The sequence below is a fragment of the Pipra filicauda genome, unplaced genomic scaffold (genome assembly GCF_003945595.2).
Source record: "Pipra filicauda isolate LSUMZ 115617 unplaced genomic scaffold, ASM394559v2 scaffold61_size3293851_pilon, whole genome shotgun sequence".
Taxonomy (NCBI): domain Eukaryota; kingdom Metazoa; phylum Chordata; class Aves; order Passeriformes; family Pipridae; genus Pipra; species Pipra filicauda.
The window spans coordinates 2,259,719-2,286,429 of NW_024104776.1; the positions used below are offsets into that span (position 1 = coordinate 2,259,719).

The window sequence follows — 26,711 nt, forward strand, 5'->3', positions numbered from 1 at the left end:
TAAACTAGCACAGTCATATAAGATATTTGAGAAACAGTAGCATGCCTTAGCAGGTGAACATCTTTCTGGACATATCTTCAACGTCAAATAACTTGCATTACACAGAAATCAAGAAAATGCTGATGTGGTATGTTATGATGTTTTCTGATATGTATGATATGTTATGATAAAATAAATACTAGTAACGAAAAGTCCATACCTGGTGCTATGTGAGATGTTTTAGAAAGGTATGCTATATGAATGAACTTCAATTTGCTGTTCCTTACCCACCACAGAAATATAGAAAAATCATAAAATTACATTTAAAAGCAGACATCAAGTAGAGATCTCAGTCTTTCCCAAGAGGAGTTATCTATTGTAACTAAACCCTAAATCTAGTTACTCAGAATCAATTATTCAACAATAAATGCACATAAATTAGATTAAATGATTTGTTATTTAGGCAAGTTAAAAAAATGTTACTGTTTCTCACCGCCCAACTCGAACGTATGCACACTTGCTGATTGGTTGGTGGTTTTTGGTTTTTTTTGCTTTCTCTTACACAGCTTTCAGAGTGTTAATGAAAGTAGGAGTCTTCTGGATTACTACTTAGCTATTGGCATAGAAAAGCATAAAATAAAGGAAATATGCTCAGCTAAGAGTCTTGGAATAATTTATCACATCATTTTTAGCAGTACAATAAGGTTTAAAAGTGAACAGATCTTTAGAGGAATATGGAAAAAAGCAGTAAGACTGTTCCTTCTGTTCTCCCTCCCCTAAGAAGTATTTCAATGTTAAATAAGACAGAGAAATGTTTTGTCTAATAGGTTTTTTTTGCTTTGACCTTTATCAGGACTCTGTAGCTACCAAAGTTTACTTAATCTCTTCTGTTCTTCCTAGTCTTCACTTTTGTTTCCTGGTCTTGTTAGACTTGTCATGTCTCCCTGCTCCTTTTAGAAAAGAAAAGATATTTAATTCTGTTTCTGTACCCTATGGAAGTTCCAAGTCACTGAGTTCCAATTTTCCAGGTCTGAGAATGGGTTGTTCTGTCTTGTATAATCCTTGTTTTAGGGACACATTTGAACATTGTGAAACAGTAATTTTGGGAGCGAGTTCTCCCCAGAAAATCAAAGTATTACACGTACCTTATTTTTAACCAACAGCTTATTTTGTGTGTGTTTATGATCACAACTCAGTTTAGTTTTTGCTGGTTTATTTTTTCATCTCCAGATGTCCCTCTATTTATTTTACCTGTAATTTCAGTTTTCTAGTCTCTTCTTCTAAACTGTGTTTTTCTGCTTCAGGTCGTTCTCTCTTTCCCCATTCAGAGGTATTCTCCCACTGCATTCTTTCCAGCTGGGAAGGGTTGGAATGGGAGGAGGAATAACCAAAAAAGGAAAAAAAGAAAGAGGAATAACATAATTAAAAATTCTTGTTCTTCACTGAGTGAGGCTAATGGCTTCACCTCAAAGTAAGGTCAGTGTCTTAGAAATCAGTCCAAACTGTAAGTCTTCCACATGTCATAAAGTTAAATATCTGAATTTGAAGAGAAAATAACAAAGACAGTCAGTTTTTCATCAACTGTACCTCTACAAAAGTAAAGCGTAAATATTTTTTTAATATAGCAACTGGTAACAAAATCTTATTCTTTTCCTGCTATTTATGAAATAAATAGTTTAAAGAAAATAATGAAATTTTTTAAATAACATTAAGGCTGATTTTGGCTTGACACTGTCAAAGTTCACTTTTTATTCTCCAAAAGATGAAAAATCAGCATGGTTTTACTCTGTTTACAATTTAGAAGGATGATAATGAATATTCATTAAACTGAAGAAGTTCTAAAGTATGTCTTCAGTATTGCATACTGCTAACCTCATAATTAGAGAAAAGAAGGTTTTTAAATTTTCACACTAATCTGTTTCCTGTGGTCGCAGTTAATAGCTTAAGGGAAATATTATCTTTTATGGCCAATGCTGTGACCTTAATTTAGGATAACTTTATGAATTCATTCATCAGATCCATATATAGGAAGAATTAAATATATCAACAAAAACCCATGTTCCTAAGTCATATAAAGTAATTATTTAAGAACTGAGTTATACTTCAGACACAAGTACATAGAGGTTTTGTCAAGGTTGCATTAAATGTTCCTCAGATTTCAAAAGAAAAACGGTAAAATGAATTTATTTTTATAGCACAAAACAGGTACTTATCAGGTGCTAATACATATTGAACAGAAGATTGTTATTGCTAAGTATTATTATTAACAAGTCATTATTAACTGGTTCTTAAAATAGATTAAAAGGGATTAAGATAGATTAAAAACTGTGAAAATAAAAGGTTCCAGTTCTTTCAACTGAGATGAAAAAAAAACCAGAAATGTTAATACATAAACCTCAGAATTTTAAGAACATTTTACAATTTTTCAGTTTTGTAAGAACTAAAATCAATTGTTTGATAAAAATAGAGACTGATAACATTGTGAGGCACTTCTTCATTAAAGAAACAGAATATCTGTGCTTTAGAAAGAGCCATAGAGGTGTACTTTTTAAGACATTGGTTACTTTTATTCTAAAATTAATTTCTGGCAAACAATGAAAAGCTACTGAATGTGAGGTAAAGAGAATGAGTTGTTACAGAATAAGAGAAACATAATTTAGACCTTGTGAATAGTAACAGTGATTATCTAGCTGAATCAAATTGCAAACTTGTCTGTTACCACCTTACTTCTGAGTAAATAAAAACAATTAGAAACTCTGTAAAGTTAAAGAGGTTCCTACAGGTTCTTAGAGGACAGTAAAAGAGATTATTCTACTCTACTCTGTGCTGGTGCAGCCTTGCCTCGAGCACTGTGTGCAGTTTTGGCTACTACAATATAAGGTCGTTGGACTATTAGATTGGGTCCAGAGGAGAATGACCAAATGTTGGAAGGTCATGATGGCAACACTTTTGAGGAGTGGCTGAGGATACTTGGTTTGTTTAGCTGGGAGAAAAGAAAGATGAGGGGTGACCTCATCATAGCCTACAACATCCTTAAGGGAGGTGCTGATCTTCTCTCTCTGGTGACCCATGATAAGAACTCAAAATGGCATGAGGTGACATCAGGGAAAGTTCAGGTTGGACATTAGGAAAAGGTTCTTCACTGAGAGGGTGGTTGGTAACTGGAAAAAGTTCCCCAGGAAAGTGGTCACAGTACCAAACCTACCAGAGTTCAAGGAGTGTCTAGACAATGCTCCTAGTCACATGATTTACTTTAGGTAGTCCTTCAAGTAGCAGGTAGTTGGACTCAATGATTCTTATTGGTCACTTCCAATTGAGAGATTCTATGATTCTAACTACCAGCTACTTCGCTCAGAAAACTAAATTTTCAAAGACTTAAAAAGTGAATGGATTATGTTTAAAGGCATTTTATTCTATCAGCAATAGATATTTCCACAGGCTGTTCCTTCTCATCATGGATTATGTGCTCCCCTTAACAAACAAAACAACAACACGTGTACAACTCTTCCCCCGCACCCCAATAGTATTCCTAAAACCTTGGCGAGTCTTAACATCATGATACACTGTTGGATGGTAGTATTTGGAGATAAATCTGAAGCAGTTCTTAAAGCTTTTGATCTAAGTTTAAGGAAAACAACAAGATAGAAAGAAAATAATACATTGCTTTCATATTCTGTATCATATTGGCCAAATAACTGGGAACTAATTTAACTTTTTAAACAATTACAGTATTCGGTAGTTTTCTTTGCATTATGTATTTGTTTTTGTATGAAAAGACCTAATGCAGCTACAAAACTACTAGTTTTGGGGTCTGGTCCACCTGATTAAAATGCAACAGAGTGAGAGGTCTATGTATTTTAGATTCATGCTACTTCATAAGTTTTATAGGTTATTTACCAAGTTAAATTCTTTAGAATATGATAAACATCTATTCTTGGATTAAACTGTGATATTAACTCAGTTGGTTACAGCATGATGCTAATAACACCAAGGTCATGGGTTTGATCCCTGTATGGGCCGTTCACTTAACAGCTGGACTCAATGATCTTTGTGGGTCCCTTGTAACTCACAATATTCTGTGATACTGTGATTCTAAGCAGGGAATTAGGGAAAGATAATTTTGTAGCATTGCTTTTGGGCTTGGTTTTTCTTTTGGCATGGTGTAGCAGCTGGTGATAGACTACAAGGTGTTAACTCCAATGCATACAACGTTGTTTGACGTTCACACGTTCCCAATCAGGTCTTTAAACTCTGATCACTGAATTTCTGTACAATAACTGGAAATGAAGGAGTCACATACCTCTGTTAGGCACCAAATATTGTTTCTTCCCTACCAAAATTATGTAGGTTTATAGTTGTTCAAATACTGTCTATTGGACTACGATCACAAATCTTATATTTTTTCCTAAATAAATATGCAGACATAATGTCTTACAAGTATCCATGAAAGTTCTGGGACATGAGAAACCCTGTGTTCTTGCAAAGCATCTGCCAAAATACAGAGCTAAAATTGTAAGCCTGAAAGATCACCTTTTCCCAGTGTTGACACTAATCAATACAAATTCATTTTTGGCAGAATTCAAATAGAGAGAAATCACTAAACCATCCAAGGCTGAATTTCCATCAGGCAATTAAGCAGAAGATGACTACCAAACCAAGATCTGATGTCAAAGATAAATTTACTTACCTCTGTGTCTGTAAAATTTCAATTCATTTCACTCAAGATGTTTATGAGTCCAATAATGATAAATTTACATATTTAATTGTCTTGATTTCAGCTGGGATAGAGTTCGTTTTCTTCCTAGTAGCTGGTACAGTGCTGTGTTTTGAATTTAGTATGAGAATAATATTGATAACACAGGAATGCTTTAATTGCTGCTGAGCAGTGCTTACACTAAGTCAGTCTTTTCAGCTTCTCATACTGTTCCACCAGCAAGGAGGCCGAGACTGCACAAGAAGCTGGGAGGGGACAGCTGATCCAAACTAGCCAAAGGGATATTCTATTCTATGTGATGACATGTTGAAAAAAAGACACATAGGGGTAGTTGGCTGGGAGGGGCTGACTGCTTCTCAGAGTCTGGTCATCAGTCAGCTGGTGCTATGTGCGTCACTTGTTTTGTATGTTCTTTAATTTCTCTTCCTTTTCTGTCCTATCAAACTGTCTTTATCTCGACCCACAAGATTTACTTTTTTTCTGACTCTCCCTCATCACACTGGAGGGGACTGAGTGAACACCTGTGTGGTGTTTAGCTCCCTACCTGTGTGTGTACCAAACATATAAAGAACTCCAGAATAAAGTCAGAAAAATAAAATCTACCTTACTTCTCAGTCATTCATGTCAGTCTTCCAAATGAGTAGGGAAATTAAAGTAAAGCAAAAAAACAAGTCTGGAATTAAGTTAGGAAGAACAAACAAAAATAGATAATTTGTGATCTCTTTAATGTAATTTTCTGTAAAAAATCTTGTAGGGCTATGGTCCAAGTTTGTTCAGTCCTCTTTGAGATGTTGTAAGAAGGTTCTTTATATAATGTGTGTTTTATCTTTCAAGAAAGATTAAGTGCTATTACCAAAGGCAATGCTAGGTGTTAACTAGATTTTTGAGAATATATTCTTCTCATTAAAACAAGGCAAAACAAAAGAAGCAAAAAAAAAAAAAAAAAATAGCTTATCTGTTTATCTGCAGAAACATGATTTGAAATGTTGCTTGTTTTTCAATTGAAAATGATTCTATGTCTCTGATTCTATGTCCCTGTGCTACTTTAAATGGAACCTGGCATTTTTAATTTTTAATTTTTTTCCCGTACTTCATTACATGAAAAACAAACAAAGAAACAAACAAACAAACATCCTTTAAATGAATCTATTGCTGCCTTAAATTCAACTCTTTCCTTTTACTTTTCACAGAAAAATACTTCACTGGAAAAGTAATATCTATTTTTCATTTTCAAATGTATTACTGAAACTTCAGTTTAAAAACTCAAATTGACTGAACAGCAGTGATACCTCTCTCACATCTCCACTGAAAAGAATTTCAGGCTTTTTTCCCCCAGAAATATACATTGTCATATTTGTACAGAGAATAATTATTTTAGATGCTCTCACGCGGAACTTCAGAATTCAATTTATAAACGAAGCAAAAGATAAGAAACTATTTGCAACATTGGAAAAAAATCTTGAGATCTTTAATTTTCCCTTCAAATGTGAATATTTTCACTCCATAAAATGTCTCCACAGATTTTTTACCTTTTCTCCACTGAATTTTACCTTTTAATAGGAAGACGCGAATAATGGTGGAAGTATAGAGAGAGGTCAAGATACTGTCAGTGAAGTGAATAATTGCAAAGGTGAGTAGTGGAAATGAAGTACAGTGTATTGACCTTTTGAAACTGGAAAATTACATCTTAGAGCTAACCTGCACCCTTTTATGACTACCATGAAAGGCAGAACCCTGAAAAAAAGCCAGACACAGAAAAAGGAACTCTACTTTGTACAGTTCATTAGCAGGAAAATCTTAATGCCCTAGTTCAGTTTAAGGCAACATAACAGTGATTGAAGCTCAAAAATTTTTATTGAAACAACATTTTTCTCCTTCCCCTTAGTCAAGAGAAGATAGAGTAGGATGGAGGGCAACAGTTAAGGTGTAATGACAGCAAAAAGAAAGATGATGAAGAAGAAATATAGTCAGTATGATTTCAGACAGAAAACAGAATTTCCACACATCCTTCAGGAGAAAGGGAGATTAAGACAGCAGCAATTTATTTTTTTGTTTGTTTTAGCACAAAAATTTGTTTGCTTCCTATAAAAGTTCAGAAATGGTAGGAAAATGTATTTAGAGAGTTATGATCCTCAGCTTTATAAAAAAAAATACTTAAAATAGAACTGGACAGAGCACAAGCATTATGGTTAAAAAAACCTATCATTTTGATCTGATCTGACTGGTAGTGATATCAGAAAAAAAAAGACAATTCAACTGGAAAAAGACAATTCAACCCTGTAAAAATTTTTCTTCTACAAAACTGCCATTTTTTGCCAACAGCATTTTCTGAGAAAGATTCTGCAACATCTTAAATAAAAGTTGTCTATACAAGATACTTCACATTTCATGGAAGGCATCTGCCACAGCCAAATTGACTAAAACTAGTAGAGTTTTATTGATTTATTTATTTACAATCTGAACCTTACACTACCACACCAAAATATTAAGTTCTAAGGCTATCTGTCTTTATAGTAGGAATCTACAGGCAAGTCTATGGATTTGTGACCCAGAGAGACAAGAATTCCTGTTTAAACTAATGATTAGAAAACTCTGGCAGACTCACTCAGTTGCAGACCTAAAATATCTGTTTCAGTTTGCACAGATCAAAAATGATGATTTAAAATCAATATGCTTTTTTTGTGCTTTAAATGACTGTGCAGTCTTTTTCATATTTCAGAGCAGGATGAATGAATACACTTTTTCAAGATTCTTAATATCCTCACTGTTTTGTGCATGGAAGTAATTTCCATTTACCTAATGCTACAAATTATTCTACACGTTTTAAGCAAGGCAGATATTGAACTGAAAATTTAATAAGCCACAAGTTGATTATGAATTAAGGATCATGTCACCCTCCTAATAAAGAAAACTTACTGAAATAACTATAAAGCTTCATTAAGAAATTAGTGAATTTGATTCTTATGGATCTTTTCCCCCACAGTTAGTCAAAAAATTCAACACAAGAAGTACATTTTCCTTTTCTGCAACTCAGACAGGAATCTTCATTACTTGCAAAGTAACCTGTATTTTGTTGGGATATGGGATGGCTGTGTTTTGGGGTTTTTTGCCTTTTTTTTTTTTTTAAATTATATTTATTTTGTTTGTTTTGAGATTTCTTTTGCTAGAAGTCTGTAAGAACATGATAAAAACTGCAAAAGCTCCTAAAGTCTGAAAGGAAACCATCAGCTTTCCTGCTTCCAAAACCTGCACTGCTGTATGCAGCTGTGATGTTTGCTGGCCAGCAAATTATTACTTAGCATGTGTGGCACTGGGTAGTTTTGCAGTGACTATTTAAAGTATATCTGACATTTTCTAGAATTCTTTTCCTTCTTCATCTAAAAGGTGCAATCAAAGATTACCAGAATCCATAGCAGTCCTTCCACAGGAAAGGGAAGACAAATGTTGGCTACATTTTTGTTTGACAAGTACTTCAATATTCAATATAGGGAAAAAAAAATTTACTCTGCTTTTTCTCTTACTGTGAGCAAGTCTGCCAAGAACACCATTTAGCCCACCAGAAACTATATTGAAAGTATGATAAATGTTTATGTGCCTGACAATATCTTGAGACACCAATTCCTGCAATAAATTGAACTTTTTTTAATGAATGCTTATATTCATAACAATGCTGAGCACCAGGATGTTTAGTAATCAAATATTTCTTCCTTCTGGTGTTACTCAGTTGCTTAACTCTGCTGCAAGCTGATATCATTGTACTGTGTTGACACTAAAAGAAAAGTGGCTGATTTACCAGCGCTTATTTTCCTTTCCCCCATCTGCACACAGAGAAGACTCTTTTGTGTGTATGACTAATTTACCAGAAGTGATTTATGAAGGAATATAAGTTGTCCATAGATACATAAAAAACTTTAAACCTGAAATTTTACAACAATTGTGAATAATATATGCGGAGAGGCATAAATAAGTTCAAAAATTGGAAAATGCTGGGAACAAGGTGGGGAAAACTACCCTTGATCTCAGAGATCTTTCTTTCCATGTAGATTCTGGCATAGCTTTTTATCAGTTTCTTGTAAGTTCAATTTCATATGGACTATGTATTTCATTAAAATTAACACCCCCAGGTTCAGGAGAATCTACTATGCATTCAAGGAAATCACATTTTCTGTCAATGACTATCAGAAAAAAATATCCATAATACCTGATCAAAATTCTGCTTTCACTAATTATCTGAAAATAGTTAAAAACTTCAGAGAAACTACTTTTAACTCTCTAAACTGTTGAGATCAGTAAAGAGATTATGGGCACATCATGCATTCATTTTTACTTTAAAGTTATGGAGTGTTTTTGTGTTTTATCTCATTTTAAACAAGAGATATTTACATTTTTCAGGTGAAAAAATTAGTCAAGATGACTAAGCAAATACTGAAAGTTTCTTGCAGTATCACAATCACAGAATGGGTAAGGTTAGAAGGGACCACAGTGGGCCATCTGGTCCAACCTCCCCACTCAAGCCTTCTCCACTGTAATTAGTGAATTAAGTAATACCGTGATCAGTAATTCATAAGAAGATTGACACTAGAGGAATGTCCAAACTGTCAGTGTCTACCCAAGTTATAAAGTGTTGATTATTTATTCAACATTTTTTCATGAATTATGAGCTATTGCAAAAATTATCTTGGAAACCAGTTAGAACTAGAAAGGACTGTTAGAATGAAGATAAAAAAAAAATCTGATAGTCAAAAAAATATATGATAGTCAAAAGATGTAAGGACAATTCTGTCAAGTAGATATTCCTGTAGGCATGCCAGAAAAATGGGAATATTTGAATGAATATTTAAAAATAAATCACAGAATATTCTGAGTTGGAAGATAAGAGCATGATTATTTTTGTCTGATAAATCTTGTGCTGTTTTAGCTATCTCTTCTCCCACATAATGTCTGTTTTCATATTTACAGGAACTTTCTTAGAGCCTCACTGTCTCAGATTTCCTCTGCTTTAGTATAACATAAAATAAATAAAAAAATCTGTATTCCCATTGGCCCCCAAAATAGATTCTACTGTTGATGGAGAGAGAACAGTTAATCTACCAGGTAAACTGTGACCTGGCTGACAATTAGGATTTAAAACTGAAGGGAAGTAGTTGCTTTCCTTCTGAAATCTACATCCATCAAATAAAATTAAAAGACAAAAAATCTTCCTTAATTACACCTGCAGGAGAAAGAAGTCTGCACTTTTACTATCTTTAGGCCAAAAACAGTCTACAAGAACAATAACTGTCGGTGCACAAAACCTGGTGGGAACCAGACTGACTGAAAGGTGCTCCTATAAGAAACTGAAAATACGTTTTACACAGGCAATACACTGCACTGTTTGATAATTACAATTAGTGGTTAAGAGGCTTCTTACAAGTATATTTCATTTTGCGACTAAACTCATCTCAATGAGCCTTAACAAAACTAGATCCCCTGAAAAGTATCTACAATCTCTCCAAGACATAGTAGCCCTGTAATGCTTTGGTCCTTGACTCTACAGCCCTACTTGTAAGAGTCTGAAATTAGGATCCTGAAATATATTACTCCTTTTTAGCAAGTAGTATCTGTTTAGCAATAGCATCTATTTATTCTTTCTCTAGTAGCTGGTGCTCAGTATAGGAATAAACTGTATGCAACACAGTGTAGTAGTAACAGAAATTGTTTTTTAAATACAAAAGTAATATAACTTTTTTCTCACATAAATAAGCTTTATGTAGTGGTGCTGTCAATTCATTAGTGTACATAATCAGAAGCTACAGATCAAAAAAGAATTATACAAGCACCTGAATACTTAACCCTAAATCAATATGAAAATCAGTTTTCCAGCAGACCAAATGGTATTGAAAGGAGATATCAATCATATATTAAATTAAAAAGCAAAACAACAAACAAAAAGACTACCAAACAATATAGGTTTCCATTCAATTTTTTTGTTTTGAGATATACTTACATATATATATATATTTATATAGCAATCTGATACAAGACATTATTGAAATTCTGAAATTAATATTCACATTCACACTATGTGGAAAAAGTCATACATCTCATGTAGTTTATTTTAGTGTTTAGAGTTTATCCAGGGAAAAGGGTTGATGACATGTATTTTGAGAGCTACATAGCAATAAGGATTTTTCCAGACAAGAATACTGAAGAACGAAGTGTTCTTACATAAGAAAACAGTTCTACTGAGATATAATCCAAATGCTAAACCATTTGTAGGCTGTCTTGGAAACTGCAGAGCTCTCACATATGGCTTAAAAAAATGCATAAATGCTTTATTCATTTTTATAGTCAGGTAATATATCAATCTTTTCTGTGTGTCCTGATCAACCAAATTACTAATGCATATGAAAAATGAACTAGATACCTTATTATCTTTCAGAACACTATCAATCTGTATTTCAAGATGCAAACTTCATACATCACTAGTCCACGCAAATACCTGTAAGTGTTGTTATGAGTAAAGTGTGTTTCAGCTGAGAGAAACACAGAAAAAAAAGGATTCCCTGGTCACAACAAAACATACACTTGATTATTATGAGCACTAACGTATCTTCTATATGCAAATTTAATTAAGAAAACAATAAAAATAATAAAAACTAAACATGACCATCTTCTCGTACCTTTCAAAATAGAACAGAATATCAGCCTCATTTCAGTTTCCATTCTTGATGCAGCTTTCTCTGATATTTGCTAATATATCAATATTTTATCACCATTTCTGGTTGGGGAGCTCCCATATTGCCAAAAAGGTAGCAGGCCATATATTTGCATACCTCAAAATAAAATATTTGAGTAAGAACCATTCCTCAGTTTTGTCATTATTATTGATATTGACTGAATTTCTAAGTAGATGAAATAAACACTGTGAGTACATTCTCCAAGGTGAAGTTGAAAGATTTAAGTCTCTTCTTGACTTTCTGGGCATTTTCTCAGAGATCACTGAGGAACTCATGGGAACCCCATAAGGTACTTGTGGGTTTCTGCTGCTGTCACATAAAGAATGACTGAAGTAACTGCTCCTTCATTACCAGAAAGCTTCAGAAGGACACAGAAAGTGTCAGGCTGCAGGGAGTCCCTTGAGCCTCTTGAGCCTCTCACTCATACCCTGCAGGAGATGTGTAGCTGTCAAGGGGCTCTCCTTCCTTGTGAAAGACATATGGGAAGGGGCCACCAAACTGCACAGAATCAGAAAGGATGAGAAACAGATGGACTAGATCTCTGAGATCTTGCAGCTTCAAGAGTCTGAACCATCAGCTTTAGGGGAGCAGCAGGAAGAACCTATACTTATGAATTTGTAAAGTGGAAACTCTCATGATGAAGATTGGAAACTGGTGGCTTTTTGCACTAGGTTTATGTCCCACCTGATAACTTGTACCTTCAGAACAGGTTCACTGCCCTTACAGTGGATGAGAAGTCTCTCTGGTGAATGAGGCTGAGCCACTCAGGATCATTAGGAGGAAGTGGTGAATAATAGCAACAGAAAACTCCCTACTGTGGGGAATGGGGACATCCATCTGCTGGTGCGAATTGCCAGAGCAAGATTTGCTGTTTGCTGAATCTCAGAACAAATGGCCCCACAAGATTTCTAGATTAGAAAAAAAGGTATGAAATCTATAACTATTCCTCCTACATTTTGAAAAATTTGCCATAATAATTTTTTTTTTTAAAGCTACTTAAAAGTTACAAATATCTTGTCTATCAAGATGCTGGGAAACATCCTGAAAATTTCCTCTCTTCCCCCATAAGATGAATGTGATAAGTGCGAGCTATTTACTTACTGAAAAAAATTAATTATAATTAAATTACCAATAATAAATGGTCCATCAAGTAATTTTTTGTTTAAAATTTTTACTGTTTTTTGGGAAAAAATACTCATATTCTCTCATTTTATATATACCCAATGCATATATACATAGATAATTTTATGCAGACCTTATAACTATACTACAATATAAGCAACAGGATTTTCCAGCTCTGTCTGGGACTAAGAACCTCACCTCTGGCTAACACCATAAAGGCCCTCACAGTACAGATCTCTTGGTTTTCCTAACTTTCCTTGGACTCCCGCTCCCCTGATTCTAGCCCCATTCCAACAACACTTCTAAGCTTTCTCTTTTGCTTAACCCTACCCCAAAATTCTGCCTCAGGCTGGGGCAACTAACTACATCTCCAGAATTTCTGTCAGCATAACTCACAACCTTGCCTGCTCTACGTTTCCTATTTTAGAAGCTGTTCAGATATATTGCCCTCCTACTTCTGTGGCTTTGCCATATTTTAAAAGCAATGCTGTGGTAGTTTTAGTCTAGGCCTTCCTTGGTGACTAGTTTGTAACCAAGGAAGAGGCCATGTTCCCGGTATTCCATACGATTTTTATGTACGCCAGGGTATAAATAAGAAGGAGAGAGAAGCCTCTTCCCTGTTCCCTTCTGGTGGATCTGAAGGCACAGGTTCTCTGCTGTCAGTCCTGCTCATGTGGGGGAGTGAGGCCCAGTGGGGCCTCGGAGGCCTTGGGAGGTGGAGGGTGCGGGCGGTCGTTTGGTGTGATTCTACTGTCTCAAGGAGAGTAGTAAGGTTTTCTTTTCTAGTTCTTTATTGATTGTTCCCGGATTTCGATTGTGCATATCTGTTTTGGTTTCCTTTTTGTCCCTTTTCCTTTCCCTTTGTGGGGTGTTTGGGATTCCTTTTTATATGTACACAGTATTTTAACTGTATATAACCATGATATATGTAAAAATATATATATATAGATATAATTCAGTTGGGTTTGGGTTTTTTTCAGTTTCTATAGTTTTTCCTTTGCCCAAAGGAGAAGGGAGTGGGAGGTTTTTGCTATAGTCTCAGGGACTTGGCAGGGAGCCAGGTCCAAACTCTAACAAATGTTCATGCTATAAAATGCACCAACGTCTACATCAAAGGTCACTTGCCCAGCTGCCCCAAAAAGATGCTTCGCTAGCTTACTTCAGTAATTTGACTCTGCAAATATACTATATGGCTTAAGAAAGTCCCCTTTTCCTGTGGTCTTTCAGACCATCTAATATCAGCTTTCTATTTGGGTTCTATTCTAGCCTACTTCTTCATACTAACCACTTCCAAAAATTTCCCAGTTCCTTGATATTGCTCGTAAGTCAAATACTTTTCATTTCTCCTTGTACAAATCTGAAGAGAGCAACTCTGATTAATTCCCGATTGCAGAAAAAAAATGTTAAAGCATTGGTTCCAACTTAATTCAACAACTATTTGCTCATAACCTTAATATTAGGCAACCTTTAAGTAGCCTTTGACTTGAAGGTTGTTTTATTAATAAAGGTAAAGACAAAAACACTCAGATTGAAGTGCTTTCTGTGCTTCCTGTAGTTACAGAGAGACTGAATCTAAACTCATCTGAATGCACTGGGCATCTTTTTGCAACGTCCCCCCTACTGCAAGCTCTTCAAATTATCATTTTTTTGTTATGTTTAGCAAAATATTGGTGCCTAGATAAGTATGACCTTACATAAAAATGGCACGTACCATATGCCCATTTGCTATATTCTTAAATGCAAGTGATATTTGAGATGGGATTAATATTACTTCTCAAACCGCATTTCCTTTTTTGCCTAGAGATGAACTTCGTAATTAGAGTTCCAATCAAGTTTAATCTAAATGAACATTATACAATGGTTTAGGTGAATTTAAAATGTTATCTAATCTCAGTCAAGGAAAGAATTCACATTTCAGCTAATCCCTTGAAGAATACTGCTTGAAATTTATAAGAGACACACATCAACCAAAACTCTCAAAACTTGACAAGCCATCACTCATGTGGTGAATGAGAATTCCAATGTGCTAACAAATGCCTCGTCGCTTTTGCTACTACACATGGAGAGGTTGAATTTTTAATACATGAAATGAACAAATAAAAATTCCCATACTGCCTAACAATCAACTGGTCTAAGAAATGTAGCTCAAATCAATTTATTTAAAATAAATAAATAAATAAAAAATCATACCTTAATATTTCTGTTTCGCTACCAAGCAAGGGGAAGCTAGAGCTCTTGACATTTACACCGAAGGGTTTGCTTTGTTTGCTTTACAAACAGTAGCATGCTTTTCTTGCAGTTGATTGGATTATGACAGAACACAGCAGAGGTGACAGTGGTAATAGATTAAACAAACTGTGTTAAAAAACCTAGGTAAATGGCAAAGATTGTTTTAGACAGAGGGATTACAGCAATTATTTTTCCTAATTTAATTTGAAATCTCAACAGGCAGCTGGTTTGGAGCATTCTTAAACAAAATGATCTGAAGCAAACCATGAACTTTCATCCCTTAATTTGCCTCAGTGACATCTTAGTTTTATAATGGGTGGAGGTGGGGGGAAGGGGGAAATGAAAGACTGCTCACTGTGTGCTTAAGGGTTCAATTCCAGACATTTTGGCTGATGTTTCAAAAAAAGTTGTAAAAAGCCTCTGCTGAGAACCTCTTTTTTTTGTTTGTTTTTAATGACTCTTGAATCTTCTTACTAAACTCTGCTTAATTTCCTTTTCATCCAAGTGTTGTTGCAAGACTGAAGTTGTCCAGTTGAAGAGTTTAAATGATCTGAAGTTAGTTTACTTTTGTTATACTTCTCTTATCTGGGGGTGGGGACCATGTGTGCGTGTGGTTTTTTGGTTTTTTTTCCTACCTAAACCTAATAGAACAGTCTCCTTTCCAAAACAAGGAGCACAGACTATCCCCCCAGAGAGATGAGACTGATTAATGCAAAACTTTTTTTTTAATATCATGATAAAGAATAGATTTGTTGGTTGGTATGTCTATGAGTAGAAATTCACATACAGACTTAATTGAAAGCAAAAATAAGCTTCTATTCTATGGAAAGGAATAGCAAATTAAATTTTTATTCTTAAGTCTCAGAGCAATGACAATTTATCATTTACCAAAGATAATTTTAAAATTTAGTACTTTACAGATAACTAGCGTATAAATTTAATTTTAGTTCAGACTTTAACAACTTGCTTCCCTTTACTGCAAGTAGTTATCTATTACTGTGTGTTTAATAAAACTGTTATTTATTATTAGTAATTGATTCAGGGACTAGAATAAGACATAAGCCTTTCTAATAAGCACTGTAAGAAGATGATAACCTTTCATCTAGAAATACAGGGATTTTTCACAAGATGAATGCAGACATGCAGAAATGTTCTGAAAAAAATAAACAAACAAACATACAAAAGTAAATAGTGCAATGGAAAATCTTTCCTTTTTTTTTATTAGTTTTATTTGCTGTACAGAAAGTCAATAACTCTTGTTTCCAACCAATTTCTAATCTACTTTTCCATCCTCACTTTATACCACCAAATTGAGACAAATATATAGCTAAATAAGGAACTGTCAGGAAACAGAAAAATCAATAGTAGTCACCATGATTGGAAACACTCAAAGCAAGTTCAAATTCTCATCAGTCTCAAGAATTTCCTGGACAGTATTAGTATTACATGCTGCAGATCAGAGCACTGTTCCATCTAATTTATGAGAAGTTATTAAATTAATAATATTAGAGATATAAGAAGAAGTCTAATTGATAAATTGGAAAATAAAATGCTAACTAAAATTGTTTCAGTTTACAGTATATTTTTTGATGTAACAGCTAGTGAATCGTACCAAAAATACATCAAGACTGAGAGTAACATTCAAAGCCTTCTACATTTAACTTGGGAACTTCACTACTTCACTTATCTTACAGATGAAGTCTGTTGACTTTTCAGATTAATAGACAAGGGATGCTAGTAATGGGATGTTTCCTGTAACTTTAGGTCTCTACAAATAAGTATATCTAAGACTACTAGAATACTAAATAGTGTGAGACCACACTAGAATTCGTAATCATTACTTTCCTGTAGTCAAAACACTCCACACCATTTTAAAAGTGAAAGAAATTTTAAAGTCTTTTGATGCTCAGACTTCAGGTAAATATAGTATAAAACATTGTCTAAATAAAGCTCTCCTTTCAGAGTAAGAACTTGAAATATGCAGCTTTAGTCACTTGATCTATGTAAGAAATTATGTAAGATAATTTCTATAGCAGAGTGGTCTGGTGGCAAGTGCCTGTAGCAATAGTTCTACTGTTTTCAGTACAGTTTACATGGCACCTCTTCTGTTTTATCTGAGCCATACCCATCATAACACATTATCTTGGTATTTTGAAGTTACAAACATTCCTGAAGAATCTTCTGGCACAGTTCTTAATCACCTGTTACTACAGAATTTAATTCAGAAACTGACCCAAAGCAGATTTCTCATTGACTTCAGGGTATCAATCATGCTGTTACTCAGAGACAGTACTTCACTGATGTAAGCAAGGAAAGTTTTGCGATTGTATCCAAAAAAGACACTCCTTAATTTTTCCTAAGATTGAATCCTTTGTTTGAAAGTAATCTGAAAATGCAATGCTTCAGTGGAACAGCACTTACTTAACTGCCAGACAGTTCTCTCTAAACAAGATCAGAGGAAATTCCTATTACACATTAAGCAGAAAAAAAAAAGAAAGCAGGAAAAAAGAGAGAAAAAGTAGGGAGTGGTGAGGGGGAAGCATGGGTTCTCTTCCTACCTCCCGTGAAAGTACTACTTCTCTGTTCCAGAAGTAATACAGCTATCTCGTATGTTACAACTGAGTCAAAAAGAAAATTCCATCTCAGCAGCCACAGCGAAACCTTTTATTTCTCACATATAAGTTATGAAGCAAAAGTACCTAACCATCTTGCAATCTGTATGAATATAACTGTATCCTAGACAGTAGGCATGAAGCTACATTAATTCTAACACTAGATGTTTTAGGCATCTTCTTTATTGGTGGAATGTGACAAGAACATTTAAATCCAAGAAACTTAACTCCAGTTTCTCATGTGTTTTCCCTTCAAAGGCATACAAAAAAATTACTTAATCCATTTACCATATAATAAACCTGAAACTCTAGATTACTACACAGCAATGGATTTCACAAGCCTTCAAGGCTTGCACAGACTTGTGCCTTAACATAAGCAGTGATTCCTAGCAGTCTTGCTGAGTCTGCAATGGAAACTGTTCATAAGCACAAAGGTATTAGATCCTGGATAAATAGAGGACCACTTATGATTTTTCACATCTAAAAAAGAGCATTTGATTTTCAAAAACAATGAAAGAGAATGATCTAAGGCTATTCTCACTCTCCCCAAATTAGATTGTTAGTTTTTAAATGACCCATTGCTATCCGTATCCAGTTAAGGATAGAAAGAAAAAGACTACATCAAGTGTAAAATGCTTGTATCTTTAATTTGATATGTTTAATGTCAGACATTAAATACAATTTTGTACGTTCTATCTGTTGTTAGATTTAATTCTTCAGTGGTTTGTTATTTTTTAAAAAAATTTAGCCCAAGTTGATTTTATGTGAATGAATAATAGGCATACTAGCAAAAATATTTACTTAAACAAGAAACTGAGAGAATGCTAAAATATAATACTGAAAGGCAAATTCAGGATATTTAAACATATATTGAAAAAAATACTAAAAAGCCTTTTTGAGGGTGTTTTTTAAAGCTATACACAGCAAAGTATTAATTTCTGGTACAGAACCAAATGGTTAACTAACCACACTAACACATTATAAAGAAGTAACTTTGTCTTAATTTTGGGGGTTTCAATCTTAACTATGAAAAATTGTTTTTTTAAAAGATGCAATCACAGAATCATAGAATGTCCTGGGAAGGATCCTGGGCAGGGACACTTTTGCTGACCTCCAGCACAAAGGTTGCTTCATGTATATAAAGACACAAACACATATATATACACACATAAATGTGCGCATGTGCATATTTATCCTTCATTTTCAAGTCATTTCCTCACTAAGTTGTATTTTCTGCCAGTAGCAGAAAAACAGGCTAAACAAACATCTAAAATGATGCCATATTGGCATGGTATTCCTTTCACAGAAATCAGTATGCACAGATATGTTTCAATATGCACAGACATACTAAACATACTTATAAAACTAAGTTTTCATCCTTCAGTTGTAACAGAATGTCCTTAAATAAATAGTAATTGAAAAAAAAAATAAAAAATCATGTTCTTTCTCGTTATGTTCATTGCAAAACTTGTAATATAAACAGAGAAAACATTGGCAAGTGCAACTCAATAGAGTTTAAATATCTTATTGGAAGCCAGTATGGGGGAAAACTGTCAACGAAACAGTAGACTTTTCCTGCACTTTCCAAATTAGATTTCTAGGAAAATAAACATCAGATGGAACCTTGATGTTATGCAACATGAAAAATTATACTTCATGTTGGACAGTAAGAACATAACATTAAGTACATAATTTCTAGAGATAAGACTGCATATGAACTGGGACTTGATTTATGAAAACAGTGGAAAGAATAGTTCAGACTTTATGACAGTTGCTGCTTAAGTAATAATGCAGATTCTTTCCTTACTCTCTAACTACCTGTCAATTACTTCAATTTAGACAGGAAAAAAAAATATGTCTATCAAAAGTAATTTTAAAATACTTTTATCAAAGTACAAGTCAGATGTGTGGCACCATTATCATCCCATTTCACTCAGCCTGAAAATCGCAACAGCATCTCAAACAAATGAAGGATTGGACCAGTAAGGAACACTCCAAATTCTAGATCTAGTCTAAAACTATTGAGATTTTATCATAGGAAAATTAACTGCATGAGTTTCCACTCTATAAAGTCATTTGAGTTCTCAAATAATTCAGATGTTGTTTTCACAAAATTACCTAGTGATATTTTAAAGCTCAGCCTTGAGGATTCTGATATCAAACTTTATAAAAACCCCTTTAACACACTAAAACAGATTACTGGCTCTTCTGTAATATATAAAAGCACCACAAAATTAATTTTTGGGACACTTATTCCTATGATAGCCATGCAAAATACACAATACTTCTGTGCATCTTAAGTGAGAAATTAAAAAGAAAAAATCACAGTAACCAGTATAGCCATTCAGGCTACTGAGTTATGCCTGATTATTATGTTTTCTGCAGGATTCAGAGGACAATCAGAAGACATTTTTTGAGTCAGGTGAAGAGTATGGGACAGAATAGATGACTGTACTACATGTATCTAAATTTCCCATAAGATTATCAGAGTATCACTATTTCTATTTCATATATATACTAAGTGAATGAAAAAAGCAATTATAGGTAAGCAACTCTGTGGCATCTTCACACTCTAAGGTAATTTCAGAATAAAGATTTCTGGAGAAGGTAGAAATCACAGAGAATCTTCAACAGGACATAGCTGTTAACAACCTGAGCTTCCAAAAAGACCATTCTGTTTTAAAGAGCATTTAAATGTTTACAGTGATAGTAGCAGACTTGATTTATTCAGAAGCCTCACTCACATCAGTGGAGCTTCCTCCACCTGCAAAACAACAGGTAGGGAACCATTCATGATCTCTTAAAGAAAATAATGCTTCTAAGTAACAATACATAGATTGCTGTAATATACAATGTAAAACGTCTGTATACTGAGAAAGAGAACAGAAAACATTTGTTTTAAAAGATGTTTAAAGATTATTTTTGTTGCTGTAGTGCAAAATCAATAGCTGGTGAGTTACCTTCAACAGTGTAAAAAAGAGGAACAACAGAAATGTCTCTGCCAAAGATACAAAATATTAATTTAGCCTGGTTTCCTTTTTATATAGGGATACTTTTCTTATTACTGATGTTCTGATAAGCGTTAAGTACCAATTAGAGTAATTTTTGTCTCATGTCCCACAACCTGGAATATGAATTTCCCTCATTAACTACCAAAACACTAGATAATGCAGAGTAAGAGCACATGAGTAAGAGCACATTCTTCACTTCAGCTAGCTGAAAATTACTTTAAGCAACACAGAAGTTGCTGCCTACAGTGGCATTTGTAAGTCTACAGTGCACACCAGTGGAATACAGTAGTATATGCATTTTTTCACTCTTTTCAGTATAATATAAAATTGCTTTGTAAATATTCCATCTTATTTAATTTTCAAATGACCAGAAATTCATCTCCTACAGGAATTTTAAAGACAGATATAAAATTTTGAGGAAGACTTACAATGAGTATAAACAAGAATGTTTTATTGTGTATGTTGTAAGATTAAGTGACCTTTCTAAAACCTAAAACTTTAACTGCCTTGCTAACTACAGTTCTGTGTTTACAAACATCAGGGCAACTCACTAAGGATTTGCTCTGTTTAAGAAGGAGTCCAAACAGCTAAGTAATCAGACTCAGATACACTTCTTGTGTTTCTCAGACTCTTGGTTAATTGATTGGAAAATAAACTGTATCTGACAAAATTGAGTAGTCCATTTCTGGGAACGTTCAACAAATAATGTTATTGATGTAGAAATGTTCATGTTCTTCAGAGAGCTTAAAGATTCTTGGTTTTTCCAATAAAGTGTAGTTTAACCTCAAATATATCTAATGTCAACACCATTTATTTTACAGTTTTACAAATTTGATTTTTGCCCTTCTGTGGAGTTTCATGCAAACACAACAATAAAAGTAATTTTATACTGAGTAATTGCTTTCCCCTTTTTTAAAATGTCGGTGTTTTACAGCTGTTAATATGTTATTTTTAATATATGTGGAAAGCAAGGCATAGAAAATATTAGTTGATTTAGTATCCCACTAAGAGCTAAAAGTTCCTCTAGGAGTATAAGTGAAGTTTATTAACTAGACAGTACATACAAAATGTCTTTTACAGCTAAGAAATATAGACACGTAAATCTCAGTTTATGATGTGATTTTATGGACTAAATATTGTTTAACAAGCTCATAAATAGGTCTCTTCAAAAGCTGCAAAGGTATCTAGCAATCTCTGATACTGATAGCAATCTTAGGCCACAAATTCACAATAATTTTTAAGGTAGTCTCCATATAGTAGAATACATTTTCCCTGGGATAAATACAAAGTATAAGGAAGGTATACTCAGTTTCCATTTTCCTTCCTGGAAAAATATTTGGCAGACATAAAGTGTTCATTCACTGGCTCTTTAAAGAAAGACAAGACACAATTTTCAGTTTTTTAGACGAGTAAGGGAAAACTTAAGCCCTAGTCAGTAGAGAGGAGTTAATTTTAAGAATAACCAATTAAGACTCAGTTTGAAATTGTCATAATGAAAGTACACTTGAAATTAAGGATAGGTTAGAGAAAGTAAAACGAATGACAAATTCTGAGTGTCCTTGGAGAAACAGACAAAATGATATGCAGTAAAAACAGATGATATCTGACTGCTTGAAAATAAAGAGGCCTGTCAAACATAATCAAGATTTGAACAATGAACTTCTTAGTGTTAGTCTTAACTTTTTATTTTATTACTTAATGGGAGAACAGAATTCTTATAACAGAATAGGAAATTATCAATTGTAACACTAAATGCAGCTTTCTGATATATCTGTTAAAATGATCTAATTTATGACTCCAAACAAATTCAATGCTAGTGTCACACAAAGCTCTCCATAGTGTTCATGGTTACTATGAACATAAATTGCCACTTTACTACTTTTTTTTAGTTAACTCAATACATTGAAAACTTATTTACAATTTGCAAGCTTATGCAGAATGCATAATTTTTTAAAAAGATGATCATCAAGATCACCAAGGCTTTCTGTATTTAGTTTGTTCCAAGGAAAGTAAATATTCATCTTTTAGCAGAAATTAATTAGTTACTGGCAGCACTAATAATCAAGTCTCAGCAGCTGTGAAATTTCTATCATTCTACAAAATCTCTCAAACTTCCAAAAGGCTAGTAGAGCTGTACATTCTTAAAAATGGTTTAATTTACTATGGCACTGTCACTTGCAAACCAAGCACTTTTTTCACATTCCCATGGGATGTTAGGCAATCTACCAAAGAAAATAGCAGATTAATTTAGGCATAACTAAACCCAAAAATTCTTAGTTGAGGGCATGAAAATAATCCAGATGTAGTGATTGATCTGTTATTAATCCAGAAATTTCTTTGTGATTTAATATTACAAGTGTGTATAGGAATCAGATTTCATACTTATCCTAGTACATGTCTGCACTTTCCTTTATTTCACTTTCAAATTTTTCACTGTCAAAATCTTGTATGGTGTTCCAGCAGCCATTTCTCAACAGTAATATATAGTGAATGATATTCACAGATGTGTTGTCAACAAACAAGATTTGTTTCTTTTCAGTAAAGGAAGGGTTTTCACTTGCAAAAACTCTACTAATATAAGTAATTTCATTCACAGTCAGATTTCATTCATTAGTCAGATTCATCAAGACCAGTGTTCTTCTGTAATTTAAGAATTAGAGATATGTCTTATAAATCTCAGAAAATTAATAGAATGCTCAAAATATCATCTCCTGTTAGCAGTTAAAGCAATTGAGCATGTTTCTAAAAAAAAGCAACAACACATGTATGTCTGCATGCACATGCATAAAAATTGCTATCAATTTCCAACAAATTCTCAGTAAATTTTTACTGCTTTTTGTGTTATTCCTGCTGACAGCACCATAAAGTACAAAGATTACATTTCTAAATTATAATTATCTAAATCTAGACTTCCTCTATTTTGCAGAAATAGCAAGCTAGAATTCTACTTAGTGAGCAAGCAGAAAATAGAGAACTAAAATCTGAAGGAACTCAAATATGAGAGATAGATGTTGATTTGTTCCTGCATATGTTCATCTACGAAGGAAATTCTATTTACAGATGCACCAGTTTTTAACTAGAACTTGGGATTTAATAGACTTCTTGAAATCTTTTCCAAAACATGAAAGAAAGCTGAATTCCCTGCATTATTCCAAATCTAAGATGTTAAATTCATAGGAAATTTTAAATTCACTGTCTATGTTTACTTGTATAGACACACATTTTGAGTTTTGTTGGATCTAAGAGGTCCTTAATTCATTGTTCAGAAAGCTAAACCCTGTAAACTGCAACACAAGTATTTCTTATTCTTCTACTCACGAACTCAGATTGAAATGAACACTTCTTTCCTAACACCAATCTTACATAACCAGGTAATGTTCTTAAATTACTCTTTGAAGGCTGATCTTCTTTATAAAAGTATATTGCTTTATGGCATCAGAACTCTACCAAGAGAGCCCTTATAAGCTAAATCAATCTCCTGACAAATCTACCAGTTCTCCTGAGCACTAGGACAAACATTTGTTCCACTTGGAAGATCCTGTACTTCAAGACCTGCCAGCTTTGGTGGACTCCTTTGTTTACCTGTCGGAGCTGCCTCCAATGATTCCAATAGTTCCCCAAGTAAGCCAGTATCCTGCTTCCTTAGGTTCAGGGTCTGTACTCTGCTGCTCATCTTTCTGACTTCCTTCAGGACCACCAACACTGCTATTTCAAAGTTACCACAGACAAGGAAATTATTCATCATCACAACCCTAACTAGTTTCCTTCATATCAGTCAACAGTAGATTCAGCTATGCATCACCACTGGTTGATCCTTTTAATATCTTCAGGAAGAATTTATTTTTGAAACCCTCCAGAAATCTCTTTGATTGCAACAGCCATGTTGTCTTTCTAGCAGCTCTAGTCAGTCACTCATGAGAACTGGGGTCTACAACTCAAGAGTTTTGGGTTCCTTAAACACTTTATTTGCTTCCCCATCAGGTAGTCTGTAACAAACTCCTACCATAATGATATCATTATTACCTTTTCCTCTGATCCTGAGTCACAAGTGTGATTAACCCCCATCCTGGTGGAGATCTCAAAAGACCTGTGCTGCTTATAGATCCCCTATAGTTCCACCCCCTCAGCCCTTCCTTGCCAGTGTTTCTGGCAGTCCTTCATAATACTCCAGCTGCATGAACTTCACACAGTATTTGAATTGTTCCAAATATGTTGCAGTCCTGTAACCCCATACAGCTCTAATTTTTCCTGCTTGTTTCCAGAATGTGTGCATTTCTTTACCAATGCTTGAGACAGTTGTCACTTCACACTCTTTTATCGTTCCTGAAGTCTTTCTTGCTCTTATCAACCTGTGCCCCAAACTTTCCACATAACCACCAGTTCTTCATTTGACTATGGTCTGTAATCTCTCATTGCCTCCTTTCCTAGTTCAAAGCCCTCCTCATTAGCTGTCTGCAGGTCAAGGCCTGGGAGCCTGCATCCTCCCTCAGCAGCTCTGAGCCGAGGTCTCTGCCGTGCCAACAGCAGTTCTTCCAGCTGGTGCTGCAGACCATGCTCCAGGCTGTGCTGCTACAGCTGCTGCTGTGTCTCGTACTGCCATCAGCTCCCTCCCACACGCAAACTGCTGGAGAAACCACCACTCCCCAAAGACATGGGTCATGTGCTGGGCTTGCCAACTGGGTCTGAAGTGGCACTCAGCTCTCCCTAGGCAGGAGTTACCTCTCTTGGCCACAGCCTGGATCTCAGAATGTCCCCACCATCTCTGAGAACGCTGCCACCCCTCCTTACCAGTTACTCTTAGCTATAACACAGGAAATCAGAAGTCTAAATTCTCTTTCTTATTCCATGTGATAATGATGTACTGCCAACATACCTGTTTCAGGCTTTCCAGTTTGGTTTGCCTCAGTTCTTCATATTTCCATTTATAAAGAAATAATTCATTTTCCATCTTTTCCATTTCTTTTTCCAGAAATGCATTCATTCTGAAAAAATATTTTAAAATTCAGCATTGTACCATTTTAAGCTGACAAAAGACAAATTACTTTGAATATCCTTTCCATAGCTTGTTATATTTTGCTGCCTTTATCAATGATATATCTTGATTTTATTAAAAACTTATCATCACATAATTATTCCAAGAGATTTACCAAAATTAATAGCTACAGAGAAAAAAGAAATCCAGTAGTACAGAATTAAAATTTTAATAAAATAAAATTTTGGGATAAACTGAAGAAAATTTGAACTTTGACTTCAGTTAGTGATTCAGATCACCTAGTTTATATCAAGGTAGTGAAGATCCTCAGAGAAAGGGTATTACATCATTTTTTTTGGTATAGACAGAAGATTAGTTTAAACATACATCTAGAGGGGAAAATATACAGTATGAAGACATAACACAAATCAAAGTTGATTGACTTTAGATGTTAAAAAAGTTTTTAAAATATGTATATTTCATGTTTCAATAAATAATTGTTCTTGAAAGAAAATGTTAGAAGAATTTTAGGGAAATGGACTATTTAGCTCAGAAGTACTATGCCTGTAGGATGAAAAAAAATATTGAAACAGTTTAAACAAAAATTCCAATACTGGAATTAAAGAAATTGTTTTGCCAGATTGTAGTTATTTTCCATTCTGAGGCTAATGGAATTCGTCAGCCTTTTTACTAAAGATGCTATTGCCAGGCTAGACTAGAACTATATTCTGAGAACATTTAGTTTAAAATCCATCTGTTAAAGCAAAGTGTATTGATGGGATTTGTCTGGGGCATTTCTGTGCAGCACACTGCAGGCTTGTACAAAGATAGCAAGAGTTACCACTGACTGGAGTAGCTCAGGTCCTGGAAGCAATGTTAGCTACATTAATGAAGCAATCCATTTCAGTGAAAAATCTTCTTGTTCTTGAACCAGGGATCTCCTTTTTCTGCCTAGATTTAGCATCATACATCTTCTCTTAGCAAACACCTAGAGCTCCCATAACATTATAATAATAAACACCATCACTCACAATACAAAGTGGAGCAAGATGTATGTCATGCAATTCAACTCAACATTTTTTCTTCTAAAGTAATGGAATATCTCATTGGAATGATATCATGACTTCATGGGGGAACTAAAAGAATAATTAAGTGGGACATTTAATACAGTAGAAAGGGAAAGCATAGAAGATGACAGCTTAATACTTTGAATAATAGCCTATTGACTTTATTGAATGTAGTGAAAGTCCTTAGAAATTATCTAATCAGAAAAGTAAAAGAGGAATGTCCAGTATGAGGAGCTTATTTAGAAGACAATAGCTTTATTTTATGCTACAGTACCTCTTAAGTGAG

At 34.3% G+C, this 26,711-nt stretch overlaps 1 protein-coding gene across 1 annotated transcript in view; it reads right to left on the minus strand.

The window, feature by feature from the left end:
• Positions 1 to 26,711, minus strand: part of CCDC102B (coiled-coil domain containing 102B) — a 129,565-nt gene that overhangs the window by 97,876 nt on the left and 4,978 nt on the right. Inside the window, 3 exon segments of the mRNA XM_027723124.2 lie at positions 1,119 to 1,199; positions 1,201 to 1,335; positions 25,260 to 25,368. Of these exon segments, the coding sequence (XP_027578925.2) occupies positions 1,119 to 1,199; positions 1,201 to 1,335; positions 25,260 to 25,368 (325 nt within the window).